General features: G+C 36.2%; 1 protein-coding gene across 3 annotated transcripts in view; it reads left to right on the top strand.

Moving 5' to 3' along the window:
- The window catches only part of LOC129723416 (uncharacterized), a 266536-nt gene that overhangs the window by 238841 nt on the left and 1596 nt on the right, over window positions 1-26099 (top strand). For all 3 annotated transcript variants that reach the window (XM_055677619.1, XM_055677620.1, XM_055677621.1), the window contains 5 exons: window positions 3609-3707; window positions 5578-5715; window positions 17163-17491; window positions 17551-17904; window positions 18270-18548. In XM_055677619.1, the coding sequence (XP_055533594.1) occupies window positions 3609-3707; window positions 5578-5715; window positions 17163-17491; window positions 17551-17904; window positions 18270-18548 (1199 nt within the window). The remainder of the gene's footprint in view (window positions 1-3608; window positions 3708-5577; window positions 5716-17162; window positions 17492-17550; window positions 17905-18269; window positions 18549-26099) is intronic.

Genomic DNA, 26099 nt, shown 5'->3' with positions numbered 1-26099 from the left:
CATTATCCCTGCACATTTCGGCTCACGGAACAAAGCCTTTGCGGGATGCGTTGAATTTCTGATAGAACTTTCGTGTTTCATGAAAGCGGTACAGCTGTTGTAGTTCTTCTCACTCCTTCTCCTCATGGTGGCGTTCCTGAAAGAGTTGGGTTTGCCGTCTCCGTTTCTGTTTGAGCCGCTCCACGTTCTGATGGGTGGCTCTTCGCAGCATTACTGCCCGCGCTGCGTTCTTTTCATCCAACATCTGTCGATATTTCTTGTCAAACCATTCGTTACGTAGACTCGGTACTTCGCGACCTAGGACGTTCTCCACTACACTGCTGATGACTGACTTGACGGTATTCCTGCAGGGGGCTTCTTCCAGCTCGTCCTCTTCTGGTAGTGCTGCTTCGAGAGAAAGCGCGTAATTTTCGGCGATTTTGGGTTGCTTCAGCCGCGCGAGACCTATACCTTGGCAGGCAAGGGTACCATGTGTTGTTCACAACGTATCTTTACCATCACTAGGTCGATGTTAGCGCCCCGTCCGACTCAATGTTAGTCTGAAAAGTGCCGACCATCTATCAAAACGTGGTCGTTTTGAGTTTCTGTTTGGTTAGGTGATCTTCAGGTGTACTGATTTTGGAGGCTATGCTGGAGAAAGGGGCTACCCATGGCCTTGTTCTTGGAGGCGGCAATATCAATTAGTCTTAGGCCATCTTCATTTGTCAGCCAATGATCGCTGAATCGTCCAATTACCGGTCTAAATTCCTCATTCTGACTGACCCAAGCGTTGTTATCCCCGATGACAATTTCGACATCATGTATTGGGCAGCGATCGTATTCGCGTTCCAACTGCGCGTAAAATTCGTCTTTGTCATTATCAGTACTTTCGAGGTGAGGACTGTACGCGTTTATAATGCTAATGTTACAGAATCGGCTTTTGATTCTCAACCTGCACATTCTGGGGTTTACCGCCCACCACCTGATTACCCGCTTCTGCATCTCACCCATCACTATAATAGCTGTGCCCAAAATTAGATAATTTTATCTATACAATTGTTGTAAAATATTTTGACTTTCTAAAAAATTGTTTTCAGGTTGCCCAAACGTAATTTATGAAAAAATGACTTTTTAAAGCTACAAAACCACTTTTTTGCACTTTTTTTAAAAAATCTGTTTGATTTCTACATTTTTCCATATATTTTTTGATTTTTGTGAGGTTGTTTTTGAATATTTTGCATGGTTTAGTTCAGCATCGCTTTCAATTATTTGACTCACAGAGCACATTGAACATCACAAAAAAGTGATTTTTCCTCATAATTTTTAGATAAAACCATTCAAAACACATTAAAAAAGTTTTTTTGACCAAGAACTGAAATTTTTACTGCAAAGCGGGATTCAAGACAAAAGTTTACATGCAAAAAGATCCTTGATATCTTATCGGGGGGCTGAGATATTGAAGTTTTTACATGTGATGGAAAACAATGCATTTTTACAAAAATGGCAGACGCTAAGCTGATACCGGGGCTAGAGGCGAGAAGTTATTCTGGCCGAACCTGACATCATTCCATTCCGCGCGGTCGACGTTGCACACTGTTTCCAAAGTTGCAAAAACGTGATCGAAATTATTTTGACTCAAAAAATTAGATTTTAGAGCCATAGTGCCTTCAGGAAAGCTGATCCATTAAATATTCTCCATTTTATAGAAGTTGCAATTTTGTGATTAATCCACTTAATAGTGAAAAGCGAATTTTACTTTTTTCATTTTTGCATATAAAAATTCACTTTGTCCAGCAAAGTTGTTGCATATTTTATAATTAACAACTTTTTCAAAGGAACCATACTTCTATCTGTCTTTTTAAATGAACTTTTGTGGAGTTTTCTACAGATTGCCACTAAAAATCATTTTTTTGCGATATAACATTCAGTGGTGATTTTCCACAATTTTTCAACATCCTTCATTATTGTTCGCTATCACAAAGCAAACAACTTCATCAGAGAAAGTTTATTTTTATCTCTCGTATTTCATCGGTTATTGACAATTTTTAATGAAACAATGCACTATTTTACTTACAGATATCGTTAAAATCTGCAAATATATGCAGACTAAACCTTTTCTATATTTAAGTATAAGTGAAACATCATTTTATCCAGGTATAGGCATTTGTCTCTCGCTGTCTCCTATGCAGATATTCGTAAATAAATAAGTGCATTATTTTAATAAAAATCTTTAATAACTAAATAAACTTAAGAGATAAAAATGAACTTTCTTCGGTAAGCTTGTGTGTTTTATGATAGTTAACAACATTGTAGAACATTGAAAAATTTTAGAAAATCACTATAAATAATTATATGAAAAAAAAATGATTTTAAGGGGCATTCTAGAGAAAGCTTCACAATAGTTCATTAAAAATAGCAGATACAAGTATAGTGTCTTCAACAAAGTTGTTTTTTACAAAATGTACTAAAACTTTGCTCAGCAAAGTGGATTTTTATATGCAAAAATGAGAAAAATAAAACTCATTTCTCACTTTTAGGTTGATTAATCACAAAACTTTAACTTCTCTAAAATGGTGAAGGATTAATAAAACAACTTTACTAAAACAGTACGACTCCAAAATCATTAACTCCAAAAACTCCAAAAACTCCAAAAATTGTAGAAAATTACCATAAAAAGTCGAATAGCAAAAAAGTTTTTTAGTAGTAATCTATAGAAAACTCCACAAAAGTCCAATTAAAATAGATAGATAGAAGTATGATTTCTTCCACAAAGTTGTTTCTTTTAAAATTTGCTACAACTTTGCTGAACAAAGTGGATTTTTATATTCCAAAGTGAGAAAAGTAAAATTCGTTTCTCACTGAAGAGTGAATTAATCATGGAATTTCATATTCTATAACATGGGAAATAATTAATGGAACAACTTTGCTGAAGATGTTACGGCTCTAAAATCAATGTTTTTGGGTTAAAATAATGTCGTTCACGTTTTTACAGCTTTGGAAACAGTGTGCGTGCGTGCGGAGACAATAACGTTGTTTTTGTACCAAAAACCGCTAACTCCCCAAATTCACCAGAGATTCGTCCGGTGGAAAGATTTTGAGCCATTATAAAGCCCAATTTCAAAAATCTTCCAAGGAAACGAATCACAAGAACGAGTTGGAGTTGAAGCAAGAATAGATGAAACTGATCAAAAAAGTCGGCTCCACCATTACACAATATGGAAAACAAGCCCGTAATCCTAACTTAAATCCAGTGGAAAGTATCTGGGGAATTCTTGTAAAACGGATCTACGCCGAAAGGTCGCCGCTTTGGAAGTGTGGAAGAATATCGAACTAATTATTCTGATAAACTTGGATTTTTTGAACAGAAAGTCCAACTGAGTATTAGCACTCAAAATCTATTCATAACACTAAATATTGGACTATTCACCGATTATCAAAATAGGTGCGGCTAGAGAAATTAGACACTAAACATCGGGGTTCGAGAAAACAAAAGCTCGAAAGCACTTGAAAATCTCCCAAAACGAAAAGTCTGATTCAATAACCTGTACCCAAATTACCCCTAAAATATGAGTGCGGCTTGAAACGATCACTGATAACTTTTCTTTCTTTTTTGTCTCATTTTCCTGCAGATTTCTATACTGGCGAGTTTGCTGCTACGTATGCACCCGAGAGCCAAAGAGAACAAATTCGAAACGAAGCCGTGCCGGGCGAGGCACAATTCGGCAAGGGTAAGATATGAAGCTCACGACAATGAAGATTTACGCAATACCGCTCTATTATAGCCTCTACTCATTCTGATTTTGTGAATTGAATTTTTACTAGGGTTTGCAATCCCGGGAACGATTTCCCGGGAATTACTTTTTCCCGGGATTCCCGGGAACAGAAATATTGATTCCCGGGATCCCGGGATTCCCGAGCTCTTCAAAAAAATTTCGCAAGATATAATTTAATATTCAATTTAATATAATTTCCCATACGGTTCCTCTTCACTCGGAATGCAAAATTAACGATGGTTTTTTTACGCGGATTCCGGAATTTACGCGGTTTTTTTTACGCGACTTTAGTGTACTATCAAAACACGGAGCTAACATCGTTAAAGTGTATAGCAGCTTTAAAAGGGGCATTATACGAAGTAAATGTTTCTTTGAAATGACGGTCAATATTTACTTGCCGAGTTCTATCAATTTATTTGCTTCGGTTATTTGTCGAAAATATTTGCTGTCTTATACAGTAAACGAAAAATTAGGCAAATATTTGCTTCGTTCAATCTCATTCTTTGACAGTTAGTTCACTACTGAGTGAATAGTGATTTTTTTCTTTGCCATTGATAAAAATTAAATTAAATCGATTAAGAAAATTTGAAACCTGTGAATCAATGCGACCAGAAATAAATAATTTAATAATAACTCAGTCAGCGTAATTTGTGTCATGGCCGCGATTTCACACGAAAAATAATCTTCAAGATTAATTACGTATACATTCAAATGCTCTGAAACTAACTTATTTAGAGTCATATTGAACAGATTATTAATAATTCTATCATTTCCTTCCAGTTTGTCTCGGTCTTCCAAAGAAAACTACCGAGAGGCTAAATAATGTTCTAGTTGAACAATCAAAATTCTTACATGGAATCCTACTCTCTAATCAATGGTGATACCAATTACAAAAGGGTTTGTTACGCCAATGAAAACTAGATTGATTATGCAGTTTATTTTTTAAAAATAATTCGCATCGTGTAATGGCACAGTAAATATATTTGATAAAAATTAGCGAAGAAGCTCTGATATAAACTTGAATAAGTTTTGTTTTGTAATTCGTTTTTCATTCGAATTGATAATGAAATTGTAAACGATTTTCAGATACCTTTTATAATTCAACTTTCATTGAAATATCATTTTTGCTAAGAAATTTTTCCCATTCCCGGTTCCCGGGAATTCCCGGGAAATGAGATTTTTTATTCCCGTTTCCCGGGAAATCAATTTCCGGGAATATTGCAAACCCTAATTTTTACCCCCTACCCTACCACTTCATTTTCCGGTTCTACTTTTTATTCTCTAAGACAAATGACATTTTTTTAATTTCTTTAAAACGGATTTCGTTGCTAGTAGATTAATATGATATTTTGTGCATCGAAACGCGATTGCATCCAGCAGGGGGCTTTAAAGCTTATCTTGGTTTTATGCAAATAGAAATAGGTTGCACAATCATTGCTCTCATAGGTAATTTTAGTCGCTCCACATCAGGAATATGGAATATTATGTGGTCCCCGTGGCTCTGTGGTTAGCGATGTCGGTCGGCTAGCTCTCCCACACGGTTGTGATATCGGGTTCGATTCCCGATCGAGTCGATGATCTTTTCAAGGTGGAAATTTTCTCGACTCAGCACTGGGGCACGGTGTATCGTTGTACTTATCCTACACATGCAAAATGTGCCAAAAAAACAATATCGATAACGAATTCTCTCAACTAATCTAGTTGATCGAGACCGCTATTAGCCCCAAGGCTAAGCGTGCGATATTGATATTGTACATCAGGAATATAAAACAATAATGAAGTATGCCATACACATGATTCAAATGAAATTTTCTTTTTTTTTCAGACGAAGCTCAATGCGATCTGCACCGGCAGGTAGCAGCATCCGTCGGTCAGTGAGGAACTCTCAACGATCGGCTGATTCTGGATTTGATCCCTGTTATGATCCTGGCATGACCCACGCTTACTCCGACACTGATTGCAGGTAATTGTGTCCCCAAATCGCCAAATGATTTGGTATTTGATAATTCGAATTTGTGTCTACTATTGTTCGAGATGAGAAGTCGGCCTAGTGTGACAACCAAGTTGGTAGCTTCAACTAAAATGAGTGATAATCATGAAGAGAAATTCGTTTATTTAAAATGAAATCATTTGAAAAAAAAAATGTTCAAAATAAGGACGTAACAGGCAGGTGGCGAGGCGTAGATGGTAGAATGAACGAATTCGAAAAAGGGGGCGGGTGAATCCGAATACAAGCGACAAAGCAACCCATTTTAAACATCGTTTGCTGTTGCCAGGAGAGCCAGCACGCTGGGTCCGAAGCTAAAACTGAATTAAAGCCGTTTCGAAATACACTAGCTTATAGTAAATTATTTAATTCGTCATGCCAACGGATAAAGATGCAAATTATAATCTTCCACAAACACGTTCTTTAAGCAATCTTGAATTTTCTTACCTTGTAAATTATAAAAAGTGTAACCGCAGTTGTACATTTTTCCAAGCAATGAAAAGTGGCGCAAAAAGCCATTAAAATAGAACTGTTTCTCACTAAATGCGATCGTATTTTGTCTATCGAGCTAGTTTGAATGATGTTAATTAGAAGTCTCTGATTGAGCTATTTGATAATATAGAGCACAAATTAAACCACCATATTTATGCAACGACACAACTCGGGTTAATGTCCACGGTCCATACAATTTTTTAGAATTTATATGGATAGTTGTCCACGGAGGGGGAAGGGGGGGTCAAAATCGTTAGAAATCTGTCCACGTGGTATGTGGATGGCCCCTAAGAGCTCCTAAATTTACGGGAAAGGTTAAAAAGTTAAAAATAATCTTTTGAGGGCAACTTATTTGCCTATTAGGGCATTTTTTTTGCTTCTTCCAGCATAATTAACTTCGAGCAGTATAATTAAGTTAGAAGGAATGCTGCTGAAAATAACAGGCAAACGAGAATCATTCCGCGTCATATGAAAATAGAAATTCGCAATGACCAGAGTGCCACTATTGTGACAACAACAATAGCACTTCTTTTTGCCACTATTAACAATGCGTTGCAACGTTTTAGCAATTTGCAGAAAAAAGTAACTACTTCAATTGAATAATTTTGAGGCGTTATTAAAAGCCATTGGTGTATCACAATAATGACGCCGGGAAATTTATGTTTAATTTATCGTGTGATTGCGTATTGTCTTTTGCCAATGACACTGGATGATTCTAATTTTCTCAATATTTCTTAACACACTGCAAGCAAGCTCACAACACATATTACAAGTGAACATAGGCTATCAGCACACGCACAACTAAGTATTGGTAGTATAAAAATGGCCAGATCCGTTCAGTATCACTGCTATGTCCGGACATGAAAGCTAACCTTTAAACACCAGTATCGTCCGCAGGTTTTCTCTACTGGTTCGTTGTAATAAAAACCTAAATTAATCCACCTATTGGTCAGACCCAGCCTTTCTCATTCAATTTTTTATTTGTAAAAATAGATTTACATGACCACTTCAATCCAATAAATGTATATTCACTCTTTAGGTTCTAAAATATTGATGTTGTAATCTTTACATATAAAAATGCAGTCAAATCTGTCTGTCTGTCTGATCCATATAGGCCCGAAAACTACCGAGCTGATCGACGTGGAAATTTGTATGTAGGGGTTTTTTGTGCCGATGAAGGTTCCTATGATAGTTTGAGACCCCACCCTCTTCTGGAAGGGAGGAGTCCCATACAAATGAAACATAAATTTCTGCATAACTCAAGAACAAACCAAGCAAATGAAACCGAATTTGGCATGTGGATGTTTTAAGGGGTAACTAATATGTCCATAATAGTTGGATGAAACACAAATTTGTGCACATCTCGAAAACTAATCAACCAAATAGAACAAAATTTGGCAGGTAAATGTTTTTAGTGGTAACAAATATGTACATAATGGTTTGACACCCGACTCCCTCTTCTATAAGGGAAGGATCCCATGAAAATGAAACACAAATTTCGCACAGCTCAAGAACCAATCAAGAAAATACAACCAAATTTGGTATGTGAATGTTTTTAGAGGTAACAAATATGTCCATAATGGTTTACGCCCCTCCCTCTTCTGGAAGTACATGTTTCTTCACAAATTTCTGCACATCTCGCGAACTAATCAACTAAATGGAACCATATTGGCAGGTGAATGTTTTTAGTGGTAACAGATATGTTCCATAATAGACCGCAGACAACATTTTGGATTGTAAGATGGCAACTTCCGGTTTCTGGAAAACAGCCAGAAATGGCCGATTTCCACCCAATATAATAATATCCGGATCTAGAATAATACACAGGAGCTAAAATCGACCACAGATAGCATTTTAAATGCTAAGATGGAGACTTCCGATTTCTGAAAACAGCTGAAAATGACCAAATACCACCCAATATTAGTTTTTCTTTAAACAGTATGCCGTTCAAAATCCAGAAATTGTCTCCAAATGCCATTATGAAATCCAAAATGGCGACTTCCGGTGTCGGAAAAACAGCGGCAAACGACCAAACACCACCCAATATGGGTATTTCCGGAACCGTAATGATGCACTAAAGCCACAAATCGACTTCAGACAACATTTTGAATTGTAAGATGGCAACTTCCGGTTTCTGGAAAACAGCCTGAAATGGACGATTCCTATTAAATATTAGTATTTCTGGAACCAGAAAGATGCACAGAAGCTAAAAATTGATAACAGACACAATCTTGAATTTTAAGATGGTGACTTCCGGTGTCTGGCGAACAGCCGGAAATGACCAAATACCACTCAATATGCATGTTTTCGGAACCAGAATTACTCCCAGATGACAGAAATTGATTTCACAGGCAATTTTAAAGTCCAACATGACGACTTTCGGCTTCTGAAAAACAGTCCAAAATGACAAAATATCACCCAATATGAGTTTTTCTTTAACCAGTATCCTAAATACAAATTTGAAATCCAAGATGGCGACTACCGGTTCGTGAAAAACAGCCTAAAATAAACAAATACTATCCAATATGAGTATCTCTGGAACCAGAATGATGCAAGGAGCTAACAATTGACCTCAGGCACCATTTTGAATTGCTAAATGGCAACTCATAGGCAACAGTCGGAAATGACCGAATAATACTCAATATGGATATTTCCGTAAACTTGATGATGCATAGAAACCAAACATTGACCCTGGACACTATTTTGAATTTAAAGACGACCACTTTTAGTTTCTGGAAAATAACCAAAAATACCTCCCAATATGGGTATTTCCGGTGTCAGATTGATGCCAGAAAGTCTGCTGAAAATGACAGAATACCACCCAATATGAATATATTCAGAATTAAGGCGATGTACAGAAGCCAAAAGTTTAGGATATTGTCATTTCGATAAAACCAATCATTTCAAACGGTTTGTTATTTGACTTTGATCATATCCTATGACCGATTCGTCGTGCATTTGCAGACTTTAAACACATTGCAAGGAATCAATGAATTTGGAACGTTCAAATAGTACGATACCACATTTAAATTATGTTGAGGCCACATATATCGATCAAAGCAGGTATATTTTTTTTATTTGTAAGTTTGAGAGATGACTCGTTCATATGACACTAGTTATGTTCAAATAAGTCATGTAATCCTTGAGATAATAGACTTTCGTTGTTTTATTAACAATTTAATACATAACGGTTGCTTAAGTTCGATTATAATCAAATGAAATGGGAACGTATAGGGCAGCCAAACTTTGAAATCTCGTGTTCAATCATAATTCATCAGTTAACCCTTAACTAGCCCGCTCATCTGATAATAATAATCAAATCGGTTGTGTAGTTTCTGAGATAATGAAGTTTCGTGATTTTCACAAGTCGGTACATTACAAATGAAGTTACAGTTCGATTACAGTAAAATTCAATAGGGTCTTCTGAGGCAGCTAGACCATTCATTTGACACAATAATTTTGTGGAAATCGGGTCGGCCATCTCTGAGATGAGTGAGTGAGTCCAAGTAGTCTTCGGAATATGTTCCTTTGCATAGCTGGATTTCACATCTTTGAACATAACAGGCAAAGTAATAGTCCGATTGCAAAACAAATCAATAGGGTCTTATGAGGCAACTTGACCTTCCATTTGACACTGATTTTATGAAAATCGGTACTGCCAGCTCTGAGAAACATGAGTGAGATTAAACAGTCTTCAGAACACGTTTCTTGTCATAACTTTTGAACCACATGTTAAATCTTCATAAAATTCAAAATTTAAGGGTTTTCAAGGTAGCCCGTTCATTTGAAATCAATTTTGTTCAAATCTGTTGTGCAGTTTTCGAGATAATGATGTTTCATGGTTTTTACATTTTGATACATAACCTCTAAACTAAAAATCCTATTACAATAAAATTCAATAGGGTCTAATGGGGCAACAAGACCTTTCATTTGCAATTAATTTCATGAAAATCGGTCCAGCCATCTCTGAGAAAAGTGAGTGAGAATAAAAATCTGCACATACACACACATACACACACACACACATACAGATAATGCTCAGCTTGTCGAGCTGAGTCGAGTGATATATGCCATTCGGCCCTTTGGAGCACTTTTATACTTTCGGTTTTGCAAGTGATTGCTATACCTTTCTAGGAGAAAGGCAAAACCATACACACATATTAACCATACACACATATTATCCGCTGCTCTGCTTGCTGCTGGTCGATTTACCTTTCCAAAAATCACCCTGTAGTAACAGTGATCGGATAAACAATGAAGACTAAATTTGTGCATGCCAGCTTACGTGACCACCGAGATTTATACTCTCGATGAGCGTGTCATTGTGCACTCGAACGAGTGACACAACAGCAACGTTTGTATACTTTAGTATCGGCAGTGCTGGGTAAGAAAGTTGTGGTTGATTGTTCAGTTTGATTTAAACTGAGAATAAGAATTTCACCCGATATTTGGCCTTACTTTCAGCTTTGATTGGTCGAAATATGCGTTTAACAAGGAATTACAATTTTAATAGTACAGTGTTAGCATCACAAAATCACAATTTCTCGCATTTTGGTGAACGCACAGCCAATTTTCCAGTTGATTGCTATAAGAATAAAGCCAATCCGTTGAAAACTGGATGAGTTTTAAGCATGTCGTGACGTCCTCGATATTTTCGGTTTAGCAATTTGCACCCCTATGTTGCCGTTGGACATAGTTCTACATCAAAAGTAAATACTAGCAGTGCATTTGCAAACATGAAAAGTTTCAAATTATTACACAAGGTCTGGCCCTGCGCATGGAGCCGTAAAATATTGAGTGACAGTATTTAAAAGAGTCCGTTAGAAATGAGTAGATGAGCCTCGTAGTGGACGACTAAAAAAGTGGCAATGTCATGACATCGGTTTCCTGGGATGCACGTGGGGTACTTTCATTTACCGCTTCCCGGGTTCTTACTTTAAGTTCACAAGCTTGGATATTATACTTGATTCATCATCTTGGCTACTCCACACTGGCTAATGAAAAAAACTGGTGATATTGATTACTCACTTGTTTTTGGGCAGTAACTACTTAGTAACTGCTTAGTTACAACAAACATGAAAATCGTCATTGACTTAGCTTTGCTACTAAGTATACCTGACTACGTGTAATATTGCTGAAAGCTTTAGCTAATTTAGTACAATTTTTGCTTCACGCTTTTATTGTTACTGCCACTTGTTACAACCTAAAAAAATATTGCGGCACTTTTGTGCCTGAATGTAGTTTGTCACATTACGAGACACTTTCGCCCTGGTATCCTTTAAAGCAATTGATATAAGATTACCGTTACGTTGAAGCCGAGTATTTTATAGCTTTACATCTTCAGTCACCCTTTAAACCCGAGCTACACTTTCAATCGGCATTACCAATTCTTCCGCTGTTTGACTAGTCTCTGGTGAATCAATTTTACTAACTTTATCTGCTACTTTACGTATAACTCGTATTTTCTTCGTTTTCTAGTATTACCCAGCAAAGAATTTCCGAACGAAAAACAAAACACGGCAAATCCCACATTAAACCCGTCTTTTATATTGTTTTGTGTTTCCTCTTGTCTGAATTATCCTGTCAACGGATATGCAGTTTCGTATGACAACAATTGAGTGCATATAGAACATGTGTGTACACTCGATTTTTTTTTATGATCAACTAACTTATATTTAATTATGCTAACACTATGAAGTGAAGTTTTCTTAATTCAAAGGCAGACGACGCAAATAGTGCTACAATTGCACAGAAAAACACATCGAATGACTTATTATGCTACAGGGTCAAGTAGGTCGTTGTTTATTTTACTATAAAAATTATTACTGATAGTTTTTTGTGAGATTCCCAAGAAAAGATATGACGAAGCCAATAACGAAGGTAATAACCATGACAAAATTTTTCGGAAATTGGAATATGTAAATCGAGTAAGAACATTATCACGAATACTACTTTACATATAATCAAATGCGAGAAATATGCTATCCAAAGATACTTTGTAAGGTTAAAGATGTTTGTAGTTCTATTCGTTATCCTATAAACTTTCTCATGAACACCTTTTCACCTATTACCTACTATATATTATTTACCTCTTAAAGTTTCGAACGTCTGAGAAATCCGACCTAGCACGTTGTTCAGCATCAACTCACCTTGTTTTCATACAAATTAGCAAATGAAGTATTTAGCATATTGTTCGCCAACAACAAACAATATCATTAATTCAAGGAAGTGATCGTTTGCAGCTAACGTGAATCGCAGCTCGGGCAAAGGGAGTAATAGTGCATTCAAGTGAGAATGGTAATTTCCCCATTATGTTTGCCGGCCAGGCTTTGCTTGAGCGTCTTGTTACATGTTTATTATCGAACACGCAATAAGGATGGCAAGTGCAGAATCTTCGGTCCGTTCCTCCATGGATGATGTTAGGTCTGTACGGAGCTTGTTTACAGATAGTGTGATAGCGACACGTTGCAGTTAAATTAATTTATATCTCCTCAGCGACATATTATTACAAGTGGTTGCTACTAATGAAAGGATTCGCTGGGAATGTGTTTCATGAAAGCAGAGTCTCGTTATTCGCATCAGTTGGTTAATCCAGCTGTAACAATGCTTCCCACTACATAAGCTCTGTTATCCCCTAACAGAAAGATTCTCACTACAACCCCATTTCCAATTCTTCACAATTTTCCATCTCTCGAGTAAAAACCCAGCAAAACCAACTATCTACCCAAAGCGACTGTCGACAAATCAACCCTCGACTTTCGATTTACATCCTACTCTACTACCGAACTGCAACTAAACCAGTTTAGCAGGCCTTCCCAAGATACAGCAAAAAACTCAATTTACTCCAGTGTGGCCTCAATCAGCATCTCACTTCTACTGTGGTCGCTGTAGGAAACTGTTGTTCTTGGAAGTCAGACTGTTCGTCCATTTGTACCGGCGTTTTGTGTCTTTTTTTCCACTCTGTTTTCCATTCGGTATCCGATGTTGCTACTGTCCTGTATTTGGCCAGAGAAAAAAAAAAAGGCCAACGCTTGGCTATTTGATCAGTACTGAGTAACTTTCCGAATCGTTTTTACAGTTTTGTGGATTGGATTGATTTTTTGTTGTTGCTTTACACCCACGGCCACAGCCGTATCCACTATTCTTTCGTAACATGAAAATGAAGCACAGTGGTTTCAAAGGTACTAAATCGTGTCTATAGGTAGTAGAAATAGCTTAAATATGCAGGAGTTGCATTTGATTTACCAAAATTATTTTTCGTAAAAGCGTATTAGTAGTTATTTCCAGCTCCAGGACCAAACACAAGATAAAATTCTCTTTTATTTTGACTTTGTGATAAATAAAGTAAAAAGATTTTTTTACTAATCAACGTTATCGTCAAAATTTAAGACTTCAGTTATTCATGACAAAGCTAAAACTTACCACATGGTCACGGCTGATCGATCTAATCAATGAAGTAATCAAGAAGTAAGACGCGATCTTAGAAGTTTTTCGCAACAGGAAACTCCTGGATGTTAGCTAGAGTTTACTTTTGATGCTTGGAATTTCCAGCCTTTGAACTCGAACGTAGGGCACCAGCGTGGTTGACAGTGCGAAAAGACAATTATTATTCAGCTTTACAATAACTCTATCCTTTTGAGAATAATGAAATCTGAGAAAAAATCATGTTTGAGTTCATTCTTGGCCCTAAGGTGAAAATCAGTGAACTGGTTTACTTAACATATATTTACCAAACACCAACGCGCTAAGAATGCTGGAAATTAAATTTTCCAAATGTGGTCAATATTCTTTCACAATATTGTATACGATGAAATGTTGCAACGGTCCACTCTATCTAGCATTTATTGAATCGTCTATGTTGGCAACCTAAATTTCAGTGTGCCGAGTAAAGGGTGTTATTTTCTTGGTTTACACTTTTGCTCTACCGAACCGATGATGTTCTATGCCTCGTTCTGCTTTTTTCTCACTGACGAAAACTGTCGATAATGCCGAAGAACTGAGAGCAAAAACTTCTGCAAGCGACAGTTATGCAACTTTTTTTTATTGTTTACTTGAGCGACGGCAGAGGAAAGTTTTCGGAATTTGTTTTTTACAGACTTTGTGTTGAGGGTTTTTTTTTCGGATAATGAGGAGAGAACAAAATTGACAAGGATCGATTTGCAAAGTTTGTTAGCTTTTGACCCACATATAAATATGCAGAAAAATACTTTTTGCTTTTGGGATATATTGAATTGATAATGAAACCCCACCTTAAGATTTACTTTAGACGTCATTTCAAAAAAAATTAAATTCACTGCGATATTGAGCATAATTTGAATCTGTCCCTTAAATCATTCATTCTATGTATGAATTTATATTCAATTAAATATGTTGGTGTGTATTTCAAACACCTGGAGACCAGCTCAGTTTTTCCAAAAGGGATAAATTTATTATGTTTCGTATTAGAACCAGTTATTTGCTTAATGCGTAACAAATTTAAATTCTGGATGAATTTCCTTTATATGTTTGACCATGTGATGGTTGTCTCGGATCGCGTCGCATAATGTGAACACATATTCAAACAAATTATTCAGTTACAAATCTAACTCTAACTCTAACTAATAAATTGAAGCTGTTGTATTTTGTTAGTCCAATTCGGATACAGGTGTTCAATCTCAGTCAATTAATTATTTAATTTATTGTTCCATTAGTAGTCCTTTAAATGAATATCAAAGCAATCCTTATGTGTGCTCTTTAGCAACTGTAGCGTTAGTCACAAACATGTGGTGCGAAAGCGTTCAAAGTAGTGATTTCTCGAGTCTCGAAAATCCACCTCCCTTGGTAGAGGAGTAAATGAAATTCTCGATGCCAAATGACTTAAAAATGCATGAAACGTTGAGATCTGGTGTTATCTCGAGAAAAAAAAAATTCGGTCGAAAATCCTTATGGGAGCCATTTTATGAGCAACCGAAAGCTTCATATGGAATATTCTAAAATTGGCTTCTAAAATGACCCACAACTCGTTCCAAACCAGATGTAAATAGTTTTAATATTCAGTTACCTCATGACTTTATTTTCATTAGGGTGGGTAATTTATTTTTTACAAGGAGGTTCCAAAAACAATTGAAATGAAATTTGTTATTGAATATGAAAGAGCAATCTTAGTAGGAAACAATCGTATCCGGCGTCCATTTTCTGATCGATTTCTGATAGATTTCTAGTCCCGTCGTTTAGCAACTGATCGCTAACGCATTTCTCTAAAAACTGGACTCCCAGCACGCTCTCGAACCCTGTTTCGCAATACAGCCATAGGATAATCCTTACCACGTGCATACACATACATATACACTCTAACTCAAGCTTACTCAGCCCGATTCAAGCCATTCTCTTTCTCTCGATCAAATGCTGGGAAAAAACTCTATTACAGACTTACACACATTTTCTTGAATATATGTTTTTCCTTTTTTCATTTTTCTATCGACTATCTCCACTACAGAAACTTATGTCATTAACATTATGTTACTCGCGACATGACTAGCAATATTTTTTAAATAGGGATTACAAAGAGTTTTGTACAAAATATAACAGCGCGTGTTACGGAGAGTTAAGAGGTTGGGTTTCTCTTTTCTTTTAAATATAATAAAATTTCATGGTTTTCGTAGTTGCTACCACCCTTACGGAAACTAGTTGGTCCATCTTTGTGGTACAAGTATATCAAGTATAAGATGTCAAGTAGGCAAATAAATATGAACACTTTTACTACTAAACCACTTCAAATTAAATTTTAATTGTTTATGAAACCATCCTAGTAAAAAAAATTAACCACCCCAAAAAAATTAAGCTTAAGATACCCAATGAGCATTAAAATATTTTACATTTGGTTTGGAACGAGTTGTGAGTCATTTCAGAAACTAGTTCTTAAATATTCTATATTAAGCCTACGGTCGTCCAGAAGCGGCTAAGTCTCAGAAGGCCGATTTTTGGGCAAAATTTGGAATTACACCAGATCTCGACGTTGTATGCATTTTTAAGTCATTTGGCATTGAAAAAAACCTTGGTTTTCCGATTTTATCAGCCCTACGTATCACACCTTCCGAAGCAATTTTGAATAGCAAGCACGATAGTTAGAGTGCCAATGAGATGTATGAAAAAATTGACCTTCGAATATCGTTTAGCGGTAGGGCTCAAAAGTCGGTTTGTTTTCTCGAATAGAGTCCTCATGCAAAATTTCAGCTCGATTGGACATCGGAAACATGTGCCTCAAAGCGGTCAAAGTTTCACGAAAAATATCGATGAAAAAAAGCATAGGTAGTGATACATGAAACTGTCGAAATCAAATTTTTTTTTAGATGCCAAATGTCTTAGGCTTGCAGACTTGCTTCGAACCTCGGAGTATATTGTGGGTTGAAATATTATAGAAAAAAAAAACAATAAAATTAAATTTGACTAGTTTCAAAGCTAAAGGCGCTATCTTAATTCGGCGATTTCAATTGTAATTTATGCAAAGTTCTCCTAAAATTTCATAGTAGCATGAAAATATAATTTGAAAAAAGTTGACAAAATTGTTTTACACATTTATTATTAACCATAAAGAAATTGGCTTGATAAATCCACGTATGTAATTATTGAAGTGACAAAATGTTTTACATACGTATAAATTTTGAAATCCTTTTTTTCGTTTTCGATTGAATGATCGTCTCTTCGCTAGAAAGTTGTTATTCATAAAAACACTTATCGTTTATCAGACAGATAAACAAAGTTCGACAAATCGCATGGTTTGTATAGCAAGCAGTGTAAGTTATGAAATATATACATACATCCACTGTTCTTTGAACAACAGCTTTTTGCTCAATCAGCGACTACTCTATCTCCAGCGATTTCCGCCTCAGAATGTTGTAATATGAAACCGAACAGGTACAATAATAGAGAATCTCTCATTCATTATTCCATAGGTACAACGACGGTGATTACTATCCCGACGGGGACAGGTCGATGCAGCGCAACATGAATGGTCCTCCGCCTCCACGCTACAGCGGACACAGCACGGCCGGAAGGGAACAGTACCGGGATAGAGCTACCATTGAGCAGGGACGTGGTTATACGGAACAAGGCAGCGGATATGTTGACGATGGGTACAACACCACACCGCAGCAGATGAAGCGGCAGATGCGGGGAGAATCGGTTGGAAGAGAATTGATGCAACCGAGAGGCTTACAGAACTCTAGAAACTCGGACGGCAACTATCCACCTGACTACAGAAATAATATTCAGAAATCTCCAGGTAATAACTTCCTTTAAAGTCGTTACATTCAGTACGGTCCTGAATACATATTTTTATAGCAATACGAGCTCAATCATTGGATCGACGAGCGTTTCGGCGGGATCCACAGATGATGGAGTTTGATGAAGAGGGCGGACCAGGAAAACCACCTATTTTGTGCAATAAATATGCTTTGGACGAAATGCAGGAGCGCAATAGCATCGAACGAAGTCATACTGGACCCCGAGGAAGAGGCGGCGAAGACAACCGAGCACCAATAAACCCACGCAGCCAATCAATGCCTCGGCATTCGCGTTACGGTGACAGACTGATGCCGGACCGATTACCTTACTACAACGAGGACAACGAAATGGAGATGCATAATATACGAAAATCTTCAACCGCGACAGGAAGACGACGTGAGTTACGCCCCGGTAAGCTTTTCTAAAGCTAACTTTTTACAGTAAGTGTATAAATCCTCATATCCTCTGCCAACACTATTGTTATATGACCATCCGCTGTGCCTATGGTACCGAACTGTACCTTAGCAGACATATATTTTCTAAGTAATTTACCATACTAAATTGATTCCCAGCCAAGAAAATTAAGTTTTCGAGCAATAACTTAGCACTGATTATGCGTTTTTAATTAAAACCTGTTCTCGCAAATTTCTTCGCTTCCCACTAGAGGATAATTTAAACGCTTGAAAATAATTTCCTTCTCCGTCTTCTTCTCGCGTTCGGTGTTTACCATCCACTTGCCCTAACACGGTTCCGTCCTGGGCAAATGTGACCAAAAGTACCATCGCCGTCGCCGCGCATAATGTCACCGATGGGATTCGCGATTCACCGACAGGCGCGTCATCTGCAGACCGTAATGGACGACGGCTCGTTGTACGACGATGACTGGGACAGCGGGGACTTACCGCCATCCTCCATCATTCGGCCGGTGCCAATCTGGTTGTGCGTTTTTCTGGTTGTCAGCTACATAATTGCGGGCGCCTTCATGTTTTCCAAGTGGGAAAATTGGTCTTTCCTCGATTCGGCCTATTTCTGTTTCATCACGTTAACCACCATCGGTAAGTACTGTCAGATGAATATTACTAATGGAGTAACTGGGTGATGCGTATTAGAACTTGTAGCCATAGCAGATGTTAGGCATAAAATAACGCCACATAATTAAAATTACTGCAGTATCTAGTACTGAATGTTCTTAATTCGCTTTCAGACTGATTAAAAAGGGTGCCTCAGACTGATTGAATCGATTAATGAATGTTATGAAATATTGGAACGCAACATAAGCAAGACTACTTTAAACTCTGATTTTTCGCTTTTATTTTCCAACGGTGGGGGGAATTACTCCAAACTATTAAAATGCAAATCACGAGAAGGCAGCTTGCAACTTGAAACTAGAGCATCGCGCTGCTTTTAATTATAACAATCACTCCAATTCCGGATCCATGTTTCGCTGAATATAGCCGGTGTAGAGAGCCTTCTGGAACAAACGATGGCTGCGGTTGTGCTTGATAAAACAAGACTTTTTCCGCGGGCTTGTTCGGGTAACAAGTATTTTAATAGCAGAAGATTTTTATCTAGCTCGTTGCGAAGAATTTTTCGGTAGCAGTCTTGATTTTTCATTGCATTTGAATTTCGTTGATTTAAAAAAAGCAGTCTCATTTTTATATGCTGTAAACTCTCTTATTGATTGCTTTCCTGACAAAACTGATTCAACCTTAATTAATTTTAATCTCATGGATTTATTTTTGTTTAAATACTGGTGTACCGTAGTGCGAGACTTCTTTTGATATGCGGGACTACTTTGGACACGTCAATTTCATCATGTTTTTTTTTAGCAAAAATGTACTTTGAACTTGTAAAATATATTCCACATGTTGATAAAATTGAGTATTTTGCACCATTTTGCATAAGCTGTTCTAAAATCTTGATTTTTAGCGTTACGTAATTTGTGTACGACACCTTATGGGCAAACTTTAAATTTCCGAAAAAGTTATCCTCAGCAGCGACATCAAAATCCAGTTGAATAGTTAAAAATATATAATCTTTCATTTTTTGTCCAGTTTGAGCTCTAGGGCAAAACTTGTGCTTAACAGAGCTATAGTTGCTGAAACTTTTGTTCCAAAATGGTTGTTATAGGCCAATAATTTTGGTTAATCGATATCTTTATCTAAAAGCTATTCTTTTGTCATATTTAGCCATCAGTTTTATAAAATTTGACTTGAAGATTTTTCTAAGGAGGGGGATTAGTAGCTTAAGCATTTATGATAAATATTAGTAAATAATAAGTACCATGGAACGGGGTGAAATTGATCAATTTTTATAACAATTTCCGATCAACTAGCTTCATGTACATTTTTCCCGAAATAGTATAATTTTAAAACAAGTACTGGTATGTGCTCCAGTAAACCTCCATGGCTATTGGTGAAATCTCTATCATTTACTTCATGGAATAAATTCGATAATTCTATAAGGTACTATGAGGTGAATTGGGGTGAAATTGATCACCATTGAAATCGATACATTCTTTTGGCAATTTGCTTTTTTTCGATATGTTTAAGATAAATGATGATTTTTGTACTGAAAAATATCATTTACAGCTAGTTTGGAAACGAAAATCACGATATTTCAGGTTAAAATTTGTTTATTTTGGTTCACGAGCTGCTTGTTGCTAAGTTTGCTCTTATTTGATCGTCATTAGATCGTCATTAGATTTCAATTCGGTTTGTTGCAAAAGCTCAAAAACTAGCTCTGAAATTAAAATCTTTGTGTTATCCTGCAAATTCATCAGTATTACTTTAATGGTATGGAATGATCATTGTTGAAAATTAAATTTTTTGAGCTTTTATCAAACTTTACTTACTTCTCCAAATTTAACGTAATTAACCCTCAACTATGATTACTTCATGTAAAGTCAATACTTTTTTTTGTTATTTGGAAACTTGTTCGATCAAATTTGCTTGAAATTTGACTGAGTTAGAAGAATTTTTCGAAAATTTAAAAAATTGCACCGGGCATGCAAAGGTTAACTTTGACAGGTATGTGAATCATGCAAAAGTTGCGTTTAAGGACACGTTAACATTGCCTAGTATTGTAAGAGCAATATGTTTTGATAAGTATTTTTCATCACGAATTTTCAGGTGATCAATTTCACCCCACTGATCAATTTCACCCCATTCCACGGCATGTGTGTCCAATCAGAAATGGTGACTTCTCAACCTTATTAGAAAAATTGTAATTTTAATTGTTAGGATTTGTTTGCTTCCGCAATTAGGACGTATCATTCGTAGGGATTCAAACCTACTTGTCAAGAAAGGGAAGTAAACTAACAACTAACTCAACTGCTAACTTATTGGCTATAGAGATGGCTTATCGCAGCAATTGAGGATTGCAACGATCTTAGTCGAACATTGATTAATAATTTTATTTGACAGAGCTTCTAATGTTTCAACACCAGTAAGTCTATGTAATTCGAGTGTACCAGACCAAGGAGGACGCTTTAAAATCATTTTCAGAATTTTATTCTGAATCCTTTGAAGCGTTTTCTTCCTTGTTAAACAACAACTTGATCAGATCGGGACAGCATAAAGCATTGCTGGTCTAAAAATTTGTTTGTAAATCAAAAGTTTGTTCTTTAAACAAAGTTTAGAATTCCTGTTAATGAGAGGATATAGACATCTCGTATATTTGATGCACTTGGCTTGTATACTTTCAATGTGCTCTTTGAAAATAAGTTTTTTATCGTAAATTAGTCCCAAGTACTTAACCTTGTCAGACCAACTTAACTGCAATCGACTGCATATGACACGAAGACTTTTTCCTTTCACGGAAATGCTTGTATCATCGCAGAACAATGACTTTGTGCATTCTGGAGGCAAATCAGGAAGATCTGAAGTGAATATGTTGTACAGGACTGGGCCCTAGACTGAACCCTGCGGCACACCTGCTCTGACAGGGAATCTATCAGATTTTGAATTCTGATAGACTACCTGCAGAGTTCGTTCAGTAAGATAATTTTTTAAATTTTGATTAGGAAAATTGGAAAATTAAAAGTTTGCAATTTCGCAATCAAACCTTTATGCCAAACACTGTCGAACGCTTTTTCTATGTCTCCAGAGCAGCTCCAGTGGAATAACTTCAGATTTGTTAGCTCGTATCATATTAGTAACTCTGAGCAATTGATGAGTAGTGGAATGCCAGTGGCGAAATCCAAACTGTTCATCTGCAAAAATTGAATTTTCGTTGATGTGTGACATCATTCTGTTAAGAATAATTCTCTCAAACAGTTTACTTATTGAAGAAAGCAAACTGATTGGTCGATAACTTGAAACTTCAGCTGAATTCTTATCCGGTTTTAAAATTGGAGTAGTTTTTGCATTTTTCCATAATTTGGGAAAATATGCAATTGTGAAGCAGCAATTGAAAATTTTCACTCAAAATTCCATTGTGCTCTCAGCGAGATGTTTGATTAGTATATTAAAGATTCCATCGTCACCAGGTGCTTTCATTTTTTAATAATTGATTTAATCTCACTCAAGTTAGTTCCAATTATTTCTGCAGGCAAAAAATTCTGGGAAGAAATTAAATCAAATTGACGTGTGACTTCATTTTCAATTGGACTCACAAAATTCAAATTTGAATTATAAACACTCTCAATCTGCTGTGCAAGTTTTTGAGCCTTTTGTTCATTGGATACAAGAAAACGTTTAGAATTGCTTCATGTGATATGGAAAAAGTTATTGGAAGATGGTCAGAATAAAAGTCAGCATGTGTGATTAACTCACAACATACAGGACTTTGATCTGATAGCACCAAATCAATTGTTGATGGATTTCTTACAGAATAAAAACATGTAGGACTATTCGGAGACCAAATAGAATAGTATCCTGAGGAACAATCATTGAATAAAATTTTCCCATTGGAATTACTTTGAGAATTATTCTATGATCGATGTTTAGCGTTAAAATCGCCAATAATGAAAAATTCTGAGCGATTCCTGGTGAGTTTTTGTAAATCATCTCTAAAATAATTTTTGTGCTCGCTTGTGCATTGGAATGATAAATTTGCTGCGGCAATAAATAAAATCCCAAGTTCAGTTTGAACTTCAATTTCCAAAGTTTCAATAACATTTGTCTCAAGATGAGGAAGAGTAAAAAAATAAATATTTTTGGTAGCAATATTAGCTGGGGTAATAGGTGTATTTTTATTTTCTACCGTTCGGTTCTATTAACGGTCATTTTCGAACTACCAACATTAGGCGGTAGAATGTTCGAACTACCTGTAACCTGTGCATATGTTAAACGAGTATGCAAAGGAGCAGTAAAAGTGGGCGGTACTGGTACGCTTGGAAAATTTTGTTTTGATTGGGAAATTGAATTTTGTTTACCTTTTCTTGCCTTAACAATTGCTAAACGGACTGGGCATTGATAAAAATTTGACATATGGTTGCCGTTACAACTCGCATAGCGAAAATTTTTACTCTCTTTCACAGGACAAGTGTCCTTTTTTGTGTGAGGAGTCTCCACAAATGAGGCATATTTGGTCCATGTTACAGAATTCTGAATAATGGCCATAACGTTGGCAAATACGGTATTGGGTGATATGCTTTTCACCTCCGCCAAACTTTCGATATAATTCCAATTTCACTCGCGCATTATAGATAGCATGTGCTTTGTCTAAAAATTTCAAATTATTAACCTCAATGCGGTTAAAATGAATTAAACAATTAACAAGGGAAATTCCAGTTCGCTGATTGTTTTCGCCTCGTGATTTTTGTTTCATTAGAATTACTTGGGTAGGGGCTATGCCACACAAACACAAACTTTGAAGCTACAGGCAGTCAAACACCAGTCCACAAGCAACCGAAAACACGTCTGACCTGTCTGGCAGCTCAAGACGCACTAAGTCACTTTTGGATGTTTTTCAGAAACCGGAAGTCACTATCTTGAATTTAAAAATCGCGTTTGGAGTTTATTTCTGGTGTCTGAACATCATCCCGGTCCCTGAAATACTCCTATTGGTATTAAGCCATTTTAGGTTGTGTTCCGGAAACCGGAAGTTGCCATCTTGGAATTCAAGATAGCGTCTGGGATCGTTTTCAGTTTCCTTGGCATCATTTCGATTCCGAATTAACTCATACGGGGTGGTATTTGGTCAATTTTTACTGTTTACCGCAAACCGGAAGTCACCATCTTTAACTTAAAAATAACGTCTGAGGTTTCTTTTTGATCTCAGAGCATCAATTCGATTCCGTGTTCTGTGTATCACCATGGTTCCGAAAATAAATTTTAATAATTTGTTTCTATGGCCTCTAGAAGTCCCAGTGGAATCTCTTCTGGATGGTTCATTTTTGGGATATATCCCCAAAACACCCAAACATATCGCCAGAAAACCGAATTTTCGGATGCAAGAAAATTATTTCGGGGCACCGCTCTAACGCAGCTGAAAAGAATTAGTGCAAAACCAGCGAAAAACAATTAACTTTTTTGAGCATAGTGTAATAAATACACTGTTCATACAGTGCGAACTTTTGCCCCGTAAACTGCGTACTTTTGTCCCGCATGCTGGGTAAAAGTTCGCATCTGAGTATTTTTTCTAAAAAATGAAATTGTCATGCTACGAACAAAATTCTAAAAACTCTAGTAATACATTTTGAAGGCGAAAGGTTCATGTACCGCTTGGAAACAAAACCGACTTTTATGATAATTGTTTGCAATAGTTCTGTTGCAAAAACAATTAAGTGCGTACTTTTGCCCCTCACTACTCTATATAATTTTGTTGTCCTCGGCGGCGCAGCGTATTTTGCGGCACCCGGATAACCACATTAAATTCTAAAATTTGCTAGTATACAAAACAACAAGAAGAAGAAGACCATTCAAACGGCAATTCAATTGTGTTTCAGATCGCAATACGATGCCTACGCGTTTATCCAACACGCCTTATTGTGCGTCGATAGCGGCAATGTACACAGTAAAAAATTCTAAATACTACACGTCACGTAAAATATTTTCTCATTTAAATTTCAGTTGCTTCTGACGTAAACCATGATTTTTTTCTTTGATTTGAAAATTCTGTGCAATATCATATAAATTTCAGTTGCTTCTGACATAAACTACGATTTTATTTGAAAATTATGTGCAATATCATTTAAAGTTGCGTGGAATATTATGAAATTTTCTATTATAAGCGAAAGAGGCAATTCTTTACATGCGATTCGATATATAGTTTTTTTTACTGTGTAGTCTTCATGTGGCTTGGCTGCACACAAATGAATATCGAGTTCTTCTGCTCTGATAGACGACGTGTGACCAGCGCTATATTCATACATTTTTCGGTGCAGTACTGTTGTCTGTGCCAGCATGTTTTCCTACAAGACATCAGTTTTAATAACATTCTAACAGCAGAACTGTAAACTGTCTGATAGTGGAGGTGGTTACGAGCTTTCCGAAAAAACTTCACCTTCGAGACATCAAAATAGGCTCATAGGAGCATATATTATTTGACCTATTGGGACGAGGAGGTTCTGTCTTTTTTTGCCACTGCTATACAGGATGATTCGAACCTATCACCACCCGCTTGTCAAAGCGGACTCTGTGCCTTGCGGCTACGTAGCTCTTCGTGACTTTGCATACAACCCTTCAGTTATTTATTTTAGCACAGGCCTCATTCAAAGCTAAGAAACCGATTTTGTTCAGATAAACTATTCGGGAAGAAATTATAAGGGACTAATGCTGCTTTGTGAAAAATATACAATAATATATGAATTGTGTTATATTGTTTGGTAATTTTAATGAATCTACGTTTGATGCTGGAGAACCACAAATAACTCACAAAAAAGCTCTAGTTTTCCAAAGTTTATTTTGAGTATCTCAAAAATTTAATTTTTTTTTTCAATAAATTAAATGACCCATGATTTGCAATAACTTAAAAAATTATATTGTATCATTGAAATTTTATTATTCTTAAAATAAAATTATATTTGAAATAGTGTGTAAAATATAACATTAAAATAAAAATTTGTTTTACATTCCTTCATCCAGAACTTTTATCAAAAGTTTTGGAATAATGTCAAATTTCAACAAAAAATAATTTTAAATTCAACCCTTCATTGATTTAACATAAAGTTTAGTCTTCAGTTACTAATTTTCTCAACTTAATCTTGAAAATAAATGCTTTCACGATGTTAATCAGCATGAGCTTTTTGATTTGAAATAATTTGTCAAATCATTCAACATCGCTGGAGTATAATTCATTATCATTTTTCTTTGTTTATACTTTAGAATGTGTCCACTACCAGGGGGCTCTTGAGCTTTTTGGTGTGAGGGTAGTGGTGGGCCATTAAAAAAAAACATTTTTAAAACTGTTAGAATTTGGGTTATTTTTAAATTTCTTGCAGCAAAAATATTTATTTCCACAATGCATATTTTTTTACAAGGCAGCATCCGTGCTCTATAATTTATTCTCACACAATTTTACACTACAACTTAAGGTTTCTGAGCTACAATGCTTTAAAAATATTACACCTTTTTAGAAAGTCTAAAAAATTCTTCCACCCACGAAAAATACTCAGTATACTGAACAGATACATGTGCAAAGTTTCATTCAAACCAAAAATG

This window comes from Wyeomyia smithii, chromosome 2 (assembly GCF_029784165.1).
Source record: "Wyeomyia smithii strain HCP4-BCI-WySm-NY-G18 chromosome 2, ASM2978416v1, whole genome shotgun sequence".
Classification (NCBI taxonomy): Eukaryota; Metazoa; Arthropoda; class Insecta; order Diptera; family Culicidae; genus Wyeomyia; species Wyeomyia smithii.
This window is presented reverse-complemented; position numbering and strand designations above follow the sequence as displayed.